Genomic DNA, 18,583 nt, shown 5'->3' with positions numbered 1-18,583 from the left:
ACAGCTCCGGGGACCGATCCACCGTACGTGGATGTGCCCAGCCGTGCCATTCTGCCGACGTATATGTGCAGGAGGCGGTTCTTAAGTGGTTAAAGTCTGTCTTACTTATAGTAAGATCCCTATTAGGGGAGGTCCAGAGATGCTGTTGTCCGATCTATGGCCAATCAAGATTTTACACGTCGCCTTATTATATTTTTTAACATTATTGAGCAGTAAATTTGTTTATTACTGGATACTAAGTAAAATATAGGGGTCTGATAATATAGATATATAATATAGACGTTCACTTTAAGGATTGATAATGCACTTTTGTTTGCTTTTTCACAAATGTTCACAGCTTCTTCGTTTTGTCCTTGGGAATCAGACAGAAGACTGATAAGACCAGTTGAAAATAGACTTTCTATTAAACCAGTTTGAACTGACCAAAGACTCATGGATAAGGTTTTTCTGCCAGTCACGTGATGTAACCCCCCATTTAACTGTTCCCATGCTATAAAGAAGATATGGACTTTGATTGGACTAAAACTATACGATCACACCTTTATCACGCCTAGAATACAGTTGATACATACCCATATCTTATGAATATTCATACGTATAAATTGTTTTCCCCTGTAGTTGTAAGCTCAGAAACACTTTCACTTTTACTCGCTTATAGTAGCCGAGATCTGTGTTGTCTTTCTCCATTGCAATGTCTTAATTAAAGAACCTTATTATCTTTATCTACCATCTAATCTGATCGTCTTAATTAAGACCCCCAAATTGGATTTAACAGCTGGTGCCTGTGACTCGGATTCAGTTCCGTTGGACTTCCGACCAAAGAGACGGGAAACCCATGGTGGGCAGAACCAGTGGCCACGGTAAGAAAACCTTTATTCTTACTCTTTCTGCCCACCACGGCAAGTACCAGTTGGTGTCTGAAGTCTATTGGCTGACATCTGATGTGTTTGTTTTCTTTGATGAGATGGTGAGATAAAATGAATGGAAACCAGAGTAATGTTAATGCTACACTGTTTGACCCAAATAACTCCTCTACTTCACTTGTTGCAGAAATAATAGAGTCTATAGTAATCATTGTTGGTGGATCGCTAATGTTTTTGTTTATATGCTTGGGGTGTCAATAGTTTTATGAGACTTGTGAAAAGGTCTGACCAGAGGACTGTAGTAGTGAGCCTGTGTGGCGAGTAAGGCCTGTGTGGCCAAGTGTAAAAGAAGTGCCATTTGATGGCTACTGTGTGTAGCCCAGGAGAAATTTTGGGTGACGACCCATACATTTTTAAGTAGAGACTCGAGAGTGAGTTCTCTAGATTGGGAGTACGGTGCTCCCATGGACCTTTCAAACCGGGAAAGGTAGAAGTGGCACAAGTAAGTCCTATGACTGACATGACAGACAGATGTGGACAGTGGTTAAGATGACACCAAGACTATTATAGGCTGGACCAAAACAGAGCTGATCTAGTACCAGAAGGAGTTATAATCAACTTGGGTTTCTGTGTATGTTAATTTTATGACAGCGTTGAATAAGGTAATTAAAAATGTACAATGTGTATTTTTGAAAGTATGCAACATGATAAAACTAACTAATTATGAGCCTGTCAAAGTTAGAGAATTAGACCAGGCAATGCCATTGTTATATAAATGTTTGAGAAGCAGAAAATCAATGCTACTTTTGGATGATTGTAAGATAATGATGAGACCAGCCTGCTGCTTTTTGCAGTTTCCTCCCCCCTCCTTTGTGCTTGGGTTAGTGTGTGAAGAAAAGAGTGAGATGCTCCCCCCTTCAAATACCTGGTGTAAAGGAGCCAGATAGTTCTGAATATCTAAGAAATGTTTAATTATGTGGCAATGTGGAATCCTAGTTAAAATTGTTAGTTTTTGTTATGTAACTCTTGGATTCATTTTAAACAAAGAAAGAAAAGGTATCCATGATTATGATAAATATTTAAATGTTTAGCTCTCCATTCTAAGCTAGTAAACATGAAAGTGGAGAAAGGCAAGTTTATCTATAAGGCTTCTTTCACACTATGGATTGTATGTCCGTTTTATAATATCCGTATTACACCTATTAACGGACGTTTATTAACGGATTTAATAACGGATACATACGGATAAATATTTTACCATTCTTCCTTTATTGAAAACGGATAATGTTTATCCGTATATATCCGTATACATCCGTTATATCATTCCTTTCTAACGTCCGTTAATAAAAAACATTTCACCCTTTCTTGAAGTCCAGCTCCAGAAGTCGTATGGATATTCAGGGGAACCCCGCCGTCAATTTAAAACAAAAATGACGTGCGGTTCCCGGTAAATATCCATAACCAGACCCTTCAGGTCTGGTATGGATATTCAGGGGAACCCCGCCGTCAATTTAAAACAAAAATGACGTGCGGTTCCCCCTAAATATCCATAACCAGACCCATTATCCGAGCACGTTGACCTGGCCGGCCGCAGAAAAGAGGGGGGGGACAGAGTGCGGCCCCCCCTCTCTCCTGAACCGCACCAGGCCACATGCCCTCAACATGGGGAGGATGTCCCCATGTTGATGGGGACAAGGGTCTCATCCCCACAACCCTTGCCCGGTGGTTGTGGGGGTATGCGGGCGGGAGGTTTATCAGAATCTGGAAGACCCCTTTAACAAAGGGGACCCCCAGATCCTGACCCCCCCCCCTGTGTGAAATGGTAATGGGGTACACTTCACCTCTACCATTTCACGAAGGAAGTAAAAAGTATTGTAAAAAAAACACACTGACACAAAAGAATAAAAAACTCCAGCGCTGAAAAATCCACTCGTTCCCGGCTTCCTGCGTTGTCCTGATCCTGCGACGGCTGCGGGTGATCTCCCGCGATGAGAAGATCCAGCGTCGGGTGATCTCCGCTCCAGCGATGTGAAGATCCATCCATCCGGCGCAGCAGCATCCCGGACCTCCTCTCACCGCTGGGCACAGCCCAGCGAATGAGCGGCTGAAGCTGTGACATTTCTTATATAGAGGAGGCAGAGCCACCCGTCACGTGACCCTGCCCCCTCTGACGTACCTCTGCTACATCACTGGGGAAGACCAAGAAGAGGAAAGGTCTTTAATGATATTTTATAAAGGACGTATAACTTCCGTTTTTTAACATTATCTGACGGATTTTAAAACGGATTATTAAAACGGATTTATTTTGTAGTGTGAAAAGGGCCTAAGAGGAAAAGGTTTAAAGGAACATTAAAGTGAATTGCATTATGAAGAAAGTGGACAGAATGTTGTAGAATTATTAATGAGGATTGCTGGATGTGAGAAAAGGCTGAATGCTTTTGTAGCCCAATATGATGGTCAAGGCGCTGTTTCTCAAAAAGAAACCAGGAAATGCTAGAATTGTGGCCGGATTGGCTAGAAAATGCAGATTGCCTGACAGACGCAAGTAGAAGAAAGAGAGAGATGATGAATGAATAGTAAAGCAGTATGAACTTTCTGAGCACACAGAAGTTAATTTGTGCATGTCTGAGACGGATGGTAAAGAATGTTTTGTAACATTACGCTTTCCACTTCAACTAACGTTATGATGGAATAACAGAATTGCAGTTGAGGAATCAAAGCTACAATAGCCTTTGTTTGGATGGTGATTTTATGGTTGCATAAATTTCTGATCCTGCTGAGATAAATGACATTATTAGGTTTAGTGGGAAGGATGAGGAGCAAGCGTTTATGCTCATCTGAAAGACCAGCAACATGAAGAAAAAGATGGTGACGAAGGCAAAGATGGGACTGGTGCCAGTACTTTAGAATTAAGTTCAACTAAGAGATGTCCAATTTGTCTGAACAGTCTTTCTCTGAAGGTTGACTTTCCAGAAGATTGTTGTCACGTTTTCTGTATCCTGCATTCTTAAATGGTGTAAAACCTTTTCATCCTGCCCTGTTGACTGCAAACCCTTTCAAGCCATGTATAAAATAGATTTGGCTGGTGGATGCACCAAGATCCATGCTGTGGGAAGAACACAAAAAGAAAACTGCAGCTGCAACCTGTGACAGTGGTGCTGTACAAAAGAGAAGACATGCTTTGGAATGGATGTTATGAAGCAATACCGCTTAAATTAGAAGAAATGGAAGTGAAAAGATGTACTACAATCAAGCTTGCCAGCTTTTTCCTAGAGAGAGAAGAAGACCTCAAAGAGGAGGGTGACCAGATCTGCTTAAAACTCATGGAAGAAGAAATGCAGCAAATTTCCCCAGTAAAGGACACTACTCTTAAAAATCCTCATCCATCTGATCCTGTTTGTGGACGGTACATGCCTGTACACAAGTTGGAGTCCCAAGAATGGAATATGCGGTGACAACATTGGAGGAAGTGATTGAGATCCAACTACTCCCTTCATCACTTTCAGCGCAGGTTGCCAAAGTGGTAGCACTCACAAGAGCTAGTGAGACTGCAAAGGATCAAACAGCCAACATCTACACTGATAGCAAGCATGCTGTCAAAGTAATCCATGATTATGGACCCATAAGGAAGAACAGAAGACTCACAACTGCTGCAAGAGAACCAATTCAAAACTGAAATTATGTTCAAGAAATTTTTGAACCAGTCACCCTCCCAAAGAAAGTAGCCACCCCGAAGGTCAACGCACATACTGAAGGACAACCCATGGAAGAAAAAGGAAACAGTTGTCTGATCATACTGCCAGGAAGACTTGCGAAACACCAATGGAAGCAATCGTGACCCTAATCAATGATTTTGCAAAGGAATAAGAAGAAGCCCGTAACAGATTGAAGGAAAAGAAAAGAACAAATACTGAAAGTAAAGGAACTGATTAAGAAATTGCAAGAATCTGCACCTGACGATTGGAATAAAATCATGTAAAGGGACGGAACAAAGAAGGATCAAGATGGACTTGTGCAAGGCAAAAGGAATATATGTCCCGTCTCAAACGGAGAAGATGATCATGCCACTAGCTCATAGAGTCATGTATGCCCTAAGGGAATGGAGAGAGACATAAGCAAGGCTGGATGGTTTATTCGATATTCCAGAAATGCATATCAAGACTTTGTTGAGGGATGCATTATCTGTGCTAAAAATAACCCAGGAAAACCAACCAGAGTAACACAAAGACATTTGGCCAAGTCACTATTCCTTTTCCAAAGACTTCAGATTGATTAAATCTAATTGCCCAAATCAGGCCAATATCAATATGTTTTGTTGTGCGTAGACATGTTTTCAAGCTGAATAGAAGCCTGACTGGTGGCTAAAGCAAATGCCAAGACAACAGCAAGGAAACTCCTTTCCGAAGTAATATGCCGCTTGAAGTCCCTGAAATCCTAGAGAATGACAGAGGAACACATTTCACTGGACAGATCATGCAAATTACATGCAGGGACTTGGCAATTGAGCAGGCCTTTCATGCCTCTATAATCCTCAGAGTTCAGGAAAGGTAGAAAAATATAGGAATCATTAAAGACAGGCTAGCCAAATTAATGCAGGGAAAGGAAAGACAGGTCAGTAAGGAAACAATGACCAGAATTGTTGCCTTTGGTTCTTTACAACATCAGGATTACCCCTACTTATAGGTCAGAAAATTTGAGCCCTTATGAGATTTTATTTGGGGGCCCACCTAAGACAGGGTTGTATTTTCTACATCAGACTGCTGTAATGTATAATGATTTTGTTGTGTTATGTAATTGTCTAATACAAGCAACTAACTGCGATGCACAAGTTGTTTTTGATTCAATTATAGATCAAGAAATTGGAACACATGATTTACAGCCAGATGATTGGGTCCTAGTACAAGAACATGTGAAAGTACCTTTGAGACCAAAGTTTGAAGGACCCTACCAAGTGTTCCTGACAACTGCTACAGCTGTAAAGTGATGTGCATACATGCCAGCCATTGCAAGAAAGTACAATTTCAAAAGATGAGTAAACTACTGTTATGCCTTTGCTTGATCTTAGTCAAGGCTATAGAGGAAAATCACCAGTACAAATTACACATGATAACAGGCATAAGGAGCCATTTGAGTAATTGCTAGATATGTTCACATAGGCTAGACAGTTGAAGAAAAGAAAGAAAAAAAAAAAGGCACACACCTAGTACTCGTTTACTTTCATTTTGAGTTTAAGCAATACAAGGCTGCCCAAACTAGTATGTCAAGAATATCACAAATGTTGTATTATTGTGAAAATACATTTTATGCTAAATATAACTTGAGGCCTTTTGGAATACCTCCTTGTTTAGTAAGGAAAAGAGGTATACAATGTGACATTATGATAGGAAATATGAAAAACTCAGATGACACTTTGTTTAGATATGGTAAATTTTCATGGATTCAACAGATATGTTTTTGTCCTCATAGTAATTATCGTTATAGGATTGCTTGTTTATTTGTTTTTTTCAGGTGCGCTAAATGTGAAATACAATGACAGTTAGATCTGAGGGAGATGACCCCCCAAGGAAGAAATAGAGTGTTATCAGATTGTCAGATTAGCAAATTTGTATGATACCAAGTTGGGTGATACGAATGAGTAAAGATATGTATCCACATACACCCTAAGAAGAGCTTTACTCCACATAGATGTGAAGTAGTACTGTGGACCCTTTGGTGTCATACTAGGTAGAGAAGATATGGTAGTGACCCCGCCATGGGGGTCAAGAGGAGGGAAATGAGTAAAATATAGGGGTCTGATAATATAGATATAGATATATAATATAGACGTTCACTTTAAGGATTGATAATGCACTTTTGTTTGCTTTTTCACAGATGTTCACAGCTTCTTCGTTTTGTCCTTGGGAATCAGACAGAAGACTGATAAGACCAGTTGAAAATAGACTTTCTATTAAACCAGTTTGAACTGACCAAAGACTCATGGATAAGGTTTTTCTCCCAGTCACGTGATGTAACCCCCCATTTAACTGTTCCCATGCTATAAAGAAGATATGGACTTTGATTGGACTAAAACTATACGATCACACCTTTATCATGCCTAGAATACAGTTAATACATACCCATATCTTATGAATATTCATACGTATAAATTGTTTTCCCCTGTAGTTGTAAGCTCAGAAACACTTTCACTTGCTTATAGTAGCCGAGATCTGTGTTGTCTTTCTCCATTGCAATGTCTTAATTAAAGCACCTTATTATCTTTATCTACCATCTTATCTGATCGTCTTAATTAAGACCCCCCAAATTGGATTTAACAATACTATCCAGGTCCTATCTTCTGTATAGTCCCTCTCTATCATTAAACATTGGGTAACATAACACAAGCATTTAGGTATACAATGAAAAAAGTTTAATATTTACCTTTTTCCCACCTCCCCTCCCTTTGTCCCCTGTCCCCCACTCGTCCATTACCCAAGATTATGTTACCTTGAATAATGGTCACAAGGAGGACACGAGTAGTGGCGGGGGGGGGGGGGGAGAAAAGTCTCACACTATAGCCACCTGAAGACGAGATTATTTAAAATTTCAAAAATGTCCTATACATCTTTGACAGTTGAAAATGGGTATCCCTGTTTGCACATCCACACCATTATGTTAAACCGCACAAGAATTATGATGTATCTACGTCTTTTGTACATGAATATATGTTAATAAAAACAGTGTTTTAATTTTTAAACCCATCTGTGTCTTTGTCCTAAAAAATCCCATATGAGGGTCCATTGTCCATAATCTGACTTGCATGTAAAACATTTTTAAATGTTTAAATTTATTCATTTTACGCACTCCTAAGGGGGCGTATTCGGCGCCGTATAAATCCTATCATTATGAGATGGAACCATATGTGAGCAGCTAAATTCACATTTGAAATGCACATATAGGGCCAGATTCAGGTAGATCAGCGGATATTTAGATCCGCGTGATCTATCTGATTTAAGATACCCTGCCGCAAGTTTGAGAGGCAAGTGGGTAATTCACAAACCACTTACCTCCAAACTTGCGGCGGCGTCTCGCAAATCCCCCGGCGGAATTCAAATTACGCGGCTAGGGGGAGTGTACTATTTAAATCAGGCGCGTTCCCGCGCCGATTTAAATGAGCATGCGCCGTCCGCGAAATTTCCCGGCGTGCATTGCTCCCACTGACGTCACTAGGACGTCAGTGGTTTCGACGTGAGCGTAACTTGCGACGCACTGGTTTCTGAATCGGCGTACGCAAATGACATAAAAAAATTCAAAATCGACGCGGGAACGACGGCTATACTTAACATTGGCTGTGCCTCATAGAAGCAGGGGTAAGTATACGCCGGGAAAACCGCTACGGAAACGTCGTAAGAAACTGCGTTGGGTCCGCGTACGTTCGTGAATTTGCGTATCTCGCTGATTTACATATTATTCAGTGTAAATCAGCGGGAACGCCCCCCCGAGCCATTTTCAAATTGAAAATAAGATCCGACGGTGTAACACAGTTACACCTGTCGGATCTTAGCCATATCTATGCGCAACTGATTCTATGAATCAGGCGCATAGATAAGACCAATGTAAGTCAGAGATACGATGGTGTATCAGGAGATACACCGTCGTATCTCTTTGTGAATCTGGCCCATTATATGTGGGGTAAACCAACCCCATGCTTCAGATCTGGATATGGCTGTGTATGGCCTCAGCCAAAAATGCTTGCAAAACTCAAAGCATATCCCTCTGTGGTGTGTACTTGCCTCAATCCAGAGCACCAAGTTTCATTTCTGTCTGCGGTCTTGTTCCTCTGCTATCAGATTGAGTAACTTCTGACAAGTTTTCCCTACGCCAAGAGAAAAAAAAGGTGAAGGGCGAGAGCTCCAACACACAAGCCTGTGATTGACAGCATTAGATCTGTGCTGTGTGAAGGGGTGTGTATCCCTTTCCTCCAATCAGAAATTCTGGACTTTCATCTCTGTGTATCACCTATGGCTAAATCAATAGATATATGTAAGGGACAATTTTTAGCTTTCAGCGCTGTCGCACTTTAAATAACAATCATGCAACACTGTACCCATATGAAATCTTTATCATTTTTTAAATCAAATATAGATTTTTCTATGGCATTTTATTTTTTTGCTAAACCTTTGAGAAAAGACAGAACATTTTGGGGGGAAAAAGAAAACCCCTTTCTTTGTTTCTGTTATACAATTTTGCAAATAAGTAATTTTTCTTCTTTGCTGATGAGGCTGCATTATTAATTAATAGTAATAATAAATAGTAAATAGTAATAGTATAGTAAATAGTAAAGTAAATAGTAAATGTCACCTGTAAATTGAAAAGCCGATTGATTGTCCCCTGTAACTGGAAAGTGCTGACAAAAGGAAATGCTGATAACCGAAATGTGATTGGCCACAGCTGATCACATGGTAAAGAGCCTATGTCATTGTCTCTTTACCCTGATTGGTGTTGGACTGGGGGGGGGGGGGGGCATGAGCAACGTGATTTGAGGAACATTATATGCATCCAGTCAGAACGGCAAAGTCGCCGCCTGGCCTATAGCAGATTGGCAGCCGGGAGGGGACTTTGCCGTTCTGACTGGACGTCGTATGACATCATTCACATCATGCCGCGCATGCGCCCCCCAGCGCAACACCAAACAGGGTAAAGAGACGATGAAGGTGTTATATTAGTAATATACAGTATGTGGTACAACAAAAAAAAAAAAAAGCAGCAAAAGATGTGATGCATACAATATGAAAATAACTTACATTTTGATCATCTTCCACACGTGCAAATCCTTTCCTGATGTTCTCATGAGGCGGTCCAGTACCTCTATAGATGTCTCTTGTGTCTGTCTGAAATTTAACAAGGACTCGTCTATACACACGCAGCTTGCTTATCATCTCGTTTTGAAAAGATGGTGGAGCACATTTTAATTCCTTTTCCATTTGTACAAGCTATAAAAAAAACAAAATTGTAAATCAAGATTATTAAAACATATGCAGGGCTCTGAATAAGAGTCCATCTACAGATTTTTCCATATTTTTTTGACCTACATATATAAAATTAAATAGACTTCACTGGACTTTTATGCACCTAAATTTACACAAAGTCCATAATCTCCAAGGCCCCATTCCCACTTTGTCCAACGTGCATTCCCTCTCGCTTTTTTTGCGCAATCTTAGCGCCTTCCCGCATGTTGCGTATAGGGCAATTCAAGAAAGCTCTCGCACTTTTTTGGACGTGAAACATCTTGCATTTTCTTACTGCGCATTTGTCATGCACCAAAGCGCATGTCTGCTAACGATATTTGGGGTGCCATCAAGAATGAATAGCACCCCAAACACATTTTGTCATGATTTTAGTGCGATCTAGAATTACTAGCAGAATCGCATAATTCTGTATTGTTTAGATGTAAACAGGACCTCAGTAAAAAAACTTCTACATCGTTTTTCAAAGCTATTTTTACAGTTGTAGTTGCTCTGGTAGAAGCAACTGCCTTGTCACACACCATTAGTAAAATTACATCAATCTAGAATAAAGCCCAAGTTTAGGCCTTCCTAGTAGGTCTCCCAGCTGTATTTTGTGCTTTAGTTCATTTAATGTTTCATACCTTAAACACTGGCCCCAGATGGACATTTCCATATGACCACTGGTTTAAGTAGATCTGCCAGATTAAATAATTTCAGCTGCAGTCATGCCCCTGGTATCTTTTTTTTCAGCTGGTGATGCTGGATAATGTAAAAGCAATCCCAGTAGCCAAGTAGCCGCTGGATTGCTTTTACATGTGGCAAAAGGGCGACCCCCTGCCACATTCCTGTTCCACCGGGGAGTCTTGTACTGGTGGAATGGGGTTTTAGTGGCTAGTTTGAAACGTTTTTTTCAGAAATATGGTTTATCGAGGTAGAAAAAAAAATACAAACGGGTGCAGCTGGCACAAAGAACAGCAATGTACAACAAAATACCATAATCAGTACAGTGTGTTGGGTCAGACACTACGACATCAGTACACATGGTGGAAAAAGACAAAAAAAGCAAGAGGTATGCAATCGCCAGTAGGTAACACATATAGCAAAATCAAGGGGTGGTATTGGTATAGTTCCAGGATAGAAGAGAATAATAAGAGGACAGGGAGAAGAGAAGAGAAGAGGGAGAAGGGAAGAGAAGTGATAAAGAAAGTAGCAGGGGAAGTAATGGGAGAGGGGAAACCATTACACAATGGGAGATGTACAAAAATAAAACAAAACACCATACTTGGCAAGATGAATCCTAGATCAAGTACCCCAGGAGTCTATCTATGCCGTCCAAATTTTGTAAAAAAATTGGTGAGTTTATGCAATGGTGCAAAAAAAAAAAAAAAAAGGGTGCGCTGTTCCTAGAAATCTAAATTAAAAAAACTAAAATATTTGACAAAGCAAAATGTCATATGGAAAGCGATAAAGTGCGTTAAAATTTAAAATCGCACTATCAATTGTGTACAGTATACAGTGTTGCCAACCTACCAGATTACAATTTACTGGCACGACACCCGGAATTTACTGGCGCAGCCACGTTTTTACTGGCATTTCACAAAAGTTACTAAATTACATGTTTAGGTGCAAATTTCAGTATTTAGGCTACAAACAAATACGCTAGGCAAATAGCAATGTGATTTAAGGTAGACATGAAGGTAAAAACACATATTTTTGTTATTTTAGATATAATAAGGGCAAATTATTTAGTCACATCACGCCCTGCCTCCACCCCCCTCTGCCACCAACACTCCCTGGCTTCACCCCCCCCTCTGTGGTGCTACAATCTCCCCCTGCCTCCAATCTCCCCCAGGCCCCCTGCCTCCAACCCCCACCCTCTGCGATGCCACCATCCCCCTCTGCGGTGCCTCCAATCACCCCCTGCCACCAACACCCCCTGCCTCCAATCTCCCCCAGGCCCCCTGCCTCCAATCACCCCCTGCCTCCATTGTCCCCTGCCTCCATCCCCCTCTGCGGTGCCACCAACAATGCCTGTCTCCATCACCCACCCTCTGCGGTGCCACCAATCTCCCCCTGCCTCCAATTACCCCCTGGCTCCAATCTCCATGCACAGTTCCAAGCCGAACCAATCTCGGCTATTTTTTACTGGCACATTTCCGCAACCACGGACATTACGAACGGGAAAAAAAGGGCCCATTTTTACGAACTGTCCGTAAAAATACGGACAGTTGACAACACTGACAGTATATCATATTCCTGTAATAAACAAGGAAACATAGGAGAGGACCTTACAAAAAGCAATAACGTGCTAGTGTAAAAATTGTTTGCTGTCTCTTTAAATATAAATTGCACGCACCTGTAATAAATCAACAAATACAATGTCTTACACAAACACAAATGAAAGTGCTAGTGCTGATAGTGCAAAAAGTGTAGACATTCAAAATACACATATAATTCATAGATTAAATAAATAAAAAAATCCATGGAAGAGTTGCCAATTTCAAAGAGCCAGATTCTAGTATTTTCGCATAAATCTGCGGCGGCGTAACGCATCACATTTACGTTACACCGCCGCAAGTTTTACGGGCAAGTGCTTCATTCACAGAGCACTTGCCTGTAAAGTTGCGGCGGCGTAGCGCAAATATGCCCGGCGCAAGCCCGCCTAATTCAAATGGAGCATGTATCATTTAAATTAGGCGCGTTCCCGCGCCGAACGTACTGCGCATGCTCCGTCCCTAAACTTCCCGACGTGCATTGTGCTAAATGACGTCGCAAGGATTGGTTTCGCCGTTAACGTAAATGGCGTCCAGCGTCATTCAAAAACGACTTACGAAAACAACGTTAAATTTCAACGCGGGAACGACGGCCATACTTAACATTGGCTAGACCACCTAGGGGGCAGCTTTATCTTTACGCCGCATATCTCTTATGGAAACGGCGTAAATTTACTGCGACGGGCAAGCGTACGTTCGTGAATCGGCGTAACGACTCATTTGCATATTCTACGCCGACCGCAATGGAATCGACACCTAGCGGCCGGCCTAGAATTGCAGCCTAAGATCCGACGGTGTAAGTCACTTACACCTGTCGGATCTTAGGGAGATCTATGCGTAACCTGATTCTATGAATCAGGCGCATAGATACGACCGTCGGATCTCAGAGATACGGCGGCGTATCAGGAGATACCCTGTCGTATCAGGAGATACGCCGTCGTATCTCTTTTCTGAATCTGGCCCAAAGTGTCCAGTACTGTACACCATGAAATCACCCCACAGGTGCTCCAGTGAAGTAAAAGTGCTCCTAAATGTAGTCAGATGGTCTCTTACCAGAACAAATGGATCTTAGTTACAGAGATCAAAAACCGCCCATGTTGAACTTTCACAAAAAGCATGTCTCCTTACAAAAATCACTCTGCCGGTTCGCACATGTGGCAACCAGCGTAAAACCAGTACCCATTCCTGCATCGCATACAACTTGCCGGCAGTTGACACCTCCAGATCGGTTCGCCAATCGCAACGCCAGCTGTAAATTTGGACAGGAAAATCGCCTTGCATAGGTTTGCACACCCATTCGACCCAATTCTGGTGCGGTCAAAAATAAAAAAATGGTCCTGCACGATTTTGATCCGAATGGGATGCAAATTCAGCCATACAATCTGAATTTTCATCATACAGATATTGCATGTGATCTCCACAGCAGTGTGGTGCAAATCACATGTGATGTCTGACATATGTGTGAACCGGCACTCAAGGAAAGAATCACTCGGCAACAAATAAGAAATAGGGAGAAGCCTCATAGTGTGAATCAGTAAAGTATATTTATTCAGAACAATAAAAGATGCACTTACAAACGAGGTAGAAATATTCAGTTTTAAACAAGCTGGCTGTAGAATCGTCCATCAACCAGTTGCAATGACGTCACACGGCGTTGCCACCTGACACGTTTCTCCAAAACTGGCGTCTTGTAATATCCTCCAATCCCAAAAGACGCAAGCATTTGTGTTTGTACAAGACATTGTATTAACTGTTGATTACAGGTGCATGTCATTTATATTTAAAGAGACAGTACACCATTTTTACACCAATAGCACTTTATTTCTTTCTGTAAGGTCATCTTATACGTTTCCTGGGTTTATCACAGGAGTATGATATACACAATTGATTTATGTGAATAGTACATTTTCTTTGTTTTGCACCAGCACTTTATCGCTTTTCATATGACATTTGCTTTGTCAAATATTTTATTTTTAAATTCTGATTTTTACGAACAGCACCTTTCTACCCAATCCACATTTTCAAGATTTATAGGCTGCAGCAGTTCACGCTTCATAGTAGGTCGTCACAAAAAATTTAATTTTTATTTTTGGAGTTTACAAAGTTACATAGTCCGGTTGAAAAAAAAAAAAGACACAAGTCCACCAAGTTCAACCATAAGAAATAAAATAAAATAACAATAATAATAATAATAATAATAATAATAATAATAATATACAATCACATATACCCAATTCTATACCCACTGTTGATCCAGAGGAAGGCAAAAAAAAAAAAAAAAAACAGAAAAGCATGATCAAATTTGCTACAGCAGGGGAAAAAAATCCTTCCTGATCCCCTGAGAGGCAATCGGATTTTCCCCGGATCAACTTTACCTATAAATCTTAGTACCCAGTTATATTATGTACATTTAGGAAAGAATCCAGGCCTTTCTTAAAGCACTTTACTGAGCTGGCCAGAACCACCTCTGGAGGGAGTCTATTCCACATTTTCACAGCTCTTACTGTGAAGAAACCTTTCCTGACGTATTCATGGCAACACACTGGGTTGTGACTTCGTCCCCACAACCTGACAGGATTGGTTAGCTATAAATTTGAAGGGGAGACGCCCTGTACCATTCTTTTTTTTTATCCTCACCTGACAGATTGGACGGATGCAGCAATACCTCTTACCGCAAATCGCCCTAGCAGGTTCAAGCCTCTCCTGTTTGGAAGTCCCTCCTGTACAGTCTCTAATAGAGTTTCTATGAAGGGAACCCCGTTTTGGTGGTCTCAGGGGCACAAGGAATAACTGGCATTGTTTAGTAAGCTTTAAAGAAGCTTCAATTTTTGCAGTGGCCTCCACCTTTTCATTCCTCACTTTTACTTGCTCTCTAAAGTATTTTACATTATATAACTGTGAATGGGTACCTTATAATTTTGTAGCTCGTTCTGAGCTTTCTACTTCTCCAGGCAGCTTCATAATGTGATCCCCAGCAGCGCCGCGTCCCTCTTGCCGCTCTGCGCGCAGCAGTGTAATGACGCCGATGTTCCCTCCGCCCTCTTCCAAAATGGCGGCGGCGGAGCAGAACGCTTCTGCGCATCATCGTGGGCTTAAGGCTACTGCTCTGCTAAGCGTCTTAGCGAAATTTATCAGGCACTAAGGTAGGTGACCCCCAAGTCTTGCTTCTACTCCAGGTATTCCTATTAAACAAAAAAAAAAGGGGGGAAACGCTTTACATTTATTTTCCTTTCTCTTTCCCAAATTATCTTCAAGGCTGTCTCTCCTGCACCTTTCATGGAGGCTACTGCCCACGCAGACCACCAACAGCAAACGAGGTAAGAGGCTGTCCATAATGGGTAAGTAGAGAAGAGGAAAAAGAGAGCCTGACCACTAATGCTGCGTTTCTGGCAGCCCTAACAGGTCAAGAGACGCAAGTTTGCGGCACAGGGAGATCAAGCCATGCGTCAAGCAGAAGGTCACGCAGAAGTCGCTCAAGGTCACCCTCCCGCTATGATCGCTCAAGACGTAGCCGCTCGCGTCACAGCCGCTCCCATCATAGTCGGTCTCACCGCAGACGATCACCATCCTCTCAGGTACCATACCCGTCCCGCGGCAAACGCTTGCTGGGTATTCGGTGATCCAGCCTTGCCAGGAAAATTGGCTTGCCGTTCTTGCTTCAACGAAGCAACCAAAGAGAAGGAGCCGGACGTCAGAGTAGCGACAGAGCTCATAAGAGAGTCGCCACGAGAGTAAATTTTGGGAACTACGGCTCCGTTGACGAACGATCCTACCCCAAGCACATCACCAATACCCTGTCACTACACACAGGCTTCTGAAAATCTCTCTGAAAACGAAGAACGCGAGGCGACGTCAGGGTTCCACTTCTGCTTAGTTGAACCGTTCGCTCGCTCAGTCAGTCAAAGAAGCAATTGGCTGGAAGGAAGATAAAACAGAACCTCAGAAAGTTCGGAAATATTTTCTAGAACCAAAGAGGGACCCTGAATCATTCCCCTTCATAGAGGAACTGGAGGACCTCATAAAAGATGAATGGGAGAGATCAGATAAGCGACCTAGTCTTAGCAACAAGCTTGCAAAATTGTATCCGTTAAGAGTCTAAAATCAATTCCCCGATTAATGCACCGACAGTGGATTCATCTTTAATGCGACTTGCCAGACACGTTACTCTCCCAATCGAAGACGCAGTTACCTTCCTGGGACGTACTTGATCGCAAAATCTATCTTGAATTAAAAAAGGCTTACTCCACGGCAGGAGGCGCTTGCAGACCAGCTATCACCACCGCCGCAGTAGCCAAAGCCATCTCCTAATTTACCCACACACTTATACAGTCAGCGGTTTCTAAGCAACTCCCCTCGCACCAAATTCGCAGAGTTGCTATTGCCATCCACAAAAGTTGCCCTTTTGTTCCAGTAGACCATTACGCAGACGCACATGGGAGGTTCTTTTTTCTCGAAGGCACCTTATATGATCGTATATGATCGTAAGCTTACTCTAGCAACTGTGTACGCCCCGAACACAGTACAGCTGACCTTTCCAGATCCTGTTTCCATGTTGGAATCCCTATCTTCCTTTCGTGAAGGACAATTGGTTTTAGGAGGCGATTTCAATGTGAGCCCAAACCCTTAAATAGACACCTCCTCTGGTCGCTCGGTTTCACTCTTTCTTTCTTGAAACACTTTCAGAAATCCTTACATGCACACCACCTTATAGATTGCTGGAGGGTTTTGCACCCCACTGCAAGAGACTACAGCTACTCATAATGTTGACACATGCATTTTTATACTTTTAATTATAATTTTTTGGAATCACTCTGGGGTGCGACAATAGGCTCCCTTACGCTTTCCGACCATGCGCCTATTTCCCTGGCGCCATTCTCACCTGAAGCTAGGCAATGGACATGGCGCTGAAAAGCAATTGTACTAGATGTTGCGGTCAAGTTTCAAAAGGTCTCAAACACCAATTCGTACTATTTTGTTGAGAATACGCCGGGAGAGGTGGGACCGCCCTCCCCATTTGGAAGGGTCACAAAGCACTCGTTAGCGGAAAACTTATCTCCCAGAGCACTCGTTTGAAACGGGAATGCACTAGCAAGCTCCAACTTCTTTTATCCAGGCTCCATCAGGCAAAAAGTAGTCACAAGCATAAGCCGACCCCTAAGGCTTTGGCCATGCTTCAATCCCTTCGCTCTGAGCTCTCCAGTGTTTTAGAGGCACGTTTCCAAGCGTGCCTACGACATGTTTCACACAAATTCCACTTGAAGCCTGTTTTACCGGAGGTGGTTCACCCTGAGCAGACGGGTTTCATCGTAGGAATGGAGGCCAGGGAAAATTCTAACAAGGCGATACAAAATATCCACTGGGCCCGGTCACAGGCTATGCATCAAAGATTGATGGAACCCTCTCACGGCCATTCCCTATTAGGAATGAACAAGTCAGGGCTGTCCCTTTACCCCTCCGCCTACATGGACAATGTCTTATTCTACGTGCCCAACCCTCTAGTATCCTTGCCTAACATTATGGCTGAGCTGAAAGAGTTCCACCAGCTCTCTAACTTCCAGATTAACTACAATAAATCAGATATTCTAGTGCTCAATGTCCCGTCTGGAATGCGTACACAGTTGCAAACTTCATTCTCCTTCTCATGGTGCCAGTCCTCTGAAATATTTGGGCGTAGATCTCCCTGAACATTGTTCTAATTTATAGGCCTGTAATTATACCCCATTGCTCAACGCCATACGGAAGGACTTTTTAACGGAACAAACCCATTTTTTTGTGGATAGGCCGTGTAAATATCCTAAGAATAACTGCCTATCTTGCCCAGGATCCTTTTTTATTTTTAAATGGTACCCATTTTGTTGCCCCGGTCCTTCTTTGAGCCTCAACAACATTTTCACATGGTTCGTCTGGAAAGATCAACAGGCGCATCTGGCTCTATGCATTCTGCTGCGCCCCAAATAGTTAGGTGGCCTGGATATTCCGACCATACGCAGATATTATGAATCCGTAGCATTGCAGAGAATTTTAGATTGGAATCATCATATTAAAATTTAAATTTAGGCCTTTTTGGAGAAATTTCTGGCGGGATGTAACTTGTCTCCATGGCTTTCTCGACAGCATAGAGTGCTCTCCAAGTCTGCCTCCCCCACCTCCCTCCATGCTCTACATCTGTGGGACGACATTAATAGACAGGGACTTTTTCCCAGCACAAATTTCTCCCCTGGCACCTGGGAGGATTTCCATGGTTTGAGCCAGGGGAATGTTTATCCTTTTTAGAACTTGGGAGACTGATGGGGAGGTAAGATGCGGTAGATTTATTCAGGAGCAAGGTCTTCTTTCCATGGAATCCCTGAGATAGCGCTTTATTCTAGACACTTGGAGGTATATACAGCTTCATCACTTGGTGCAGCTTCAGTCCCCTAAGATTTGCCCACCCTCTCTACACCAGTGGTTCTCAACCTGTGGG

The 18,583-nt window shown here is 42.3% G+C and overlaps 1 protein-coding gene and 1 long non-coding RNA gene across 3 annotated transcripts in view; one reads left to right on the top strand and one right to left on the bottom strand.

Moving 5' to 3' along the window:
- VTI1B (vesicle transport through interaction with t-SNAREs 1B) overlaps nucleotides 1-18,583 on the bottom strand; it is a 77,587-nt gene that overhangs the window by 40,446 nt on the left and 18,558 nt on the right. For both annotated transcript variants that reach the window (XM_040333165.1, XM_040333164.1), the window contains exon 3: nucleotides 9,644-9,832. In XM_040333165.1, coding sequence (XP_040189099.1) covers nucleotides 9,644-9,832 — 189 coding nt within the window. The remainder of the gene's footprint in view (nucleotides 1-9,643; nucleotides 9,833-18,583) is intronic.
- On the top strand, nucleotides 245-7,123 carry LOC120920828. The gene is made up of 2 exons (XR_005744782.1): nucleotides 245-860; nucleotides 5,714-7,123. It is a non-coding gene; the product is annotated as an uncharacterized LOC120920828 (long non-coding RNA).

This window comes from Rana temporaria, chromosome 13 (genome assembly GCF_905171775.1).
Source record: "Rana temporaria chromosome 13, aRanTem1.1, whole genome shotgun sequence".
NCBI lineage: Eukaryota > Metazoa > Chordata > Amphibia > Anura > Ranidae > Rana > Rana temporaria.
This window is presented reverse-complemented; position numbering and strand designations above follow the sequence as displayed.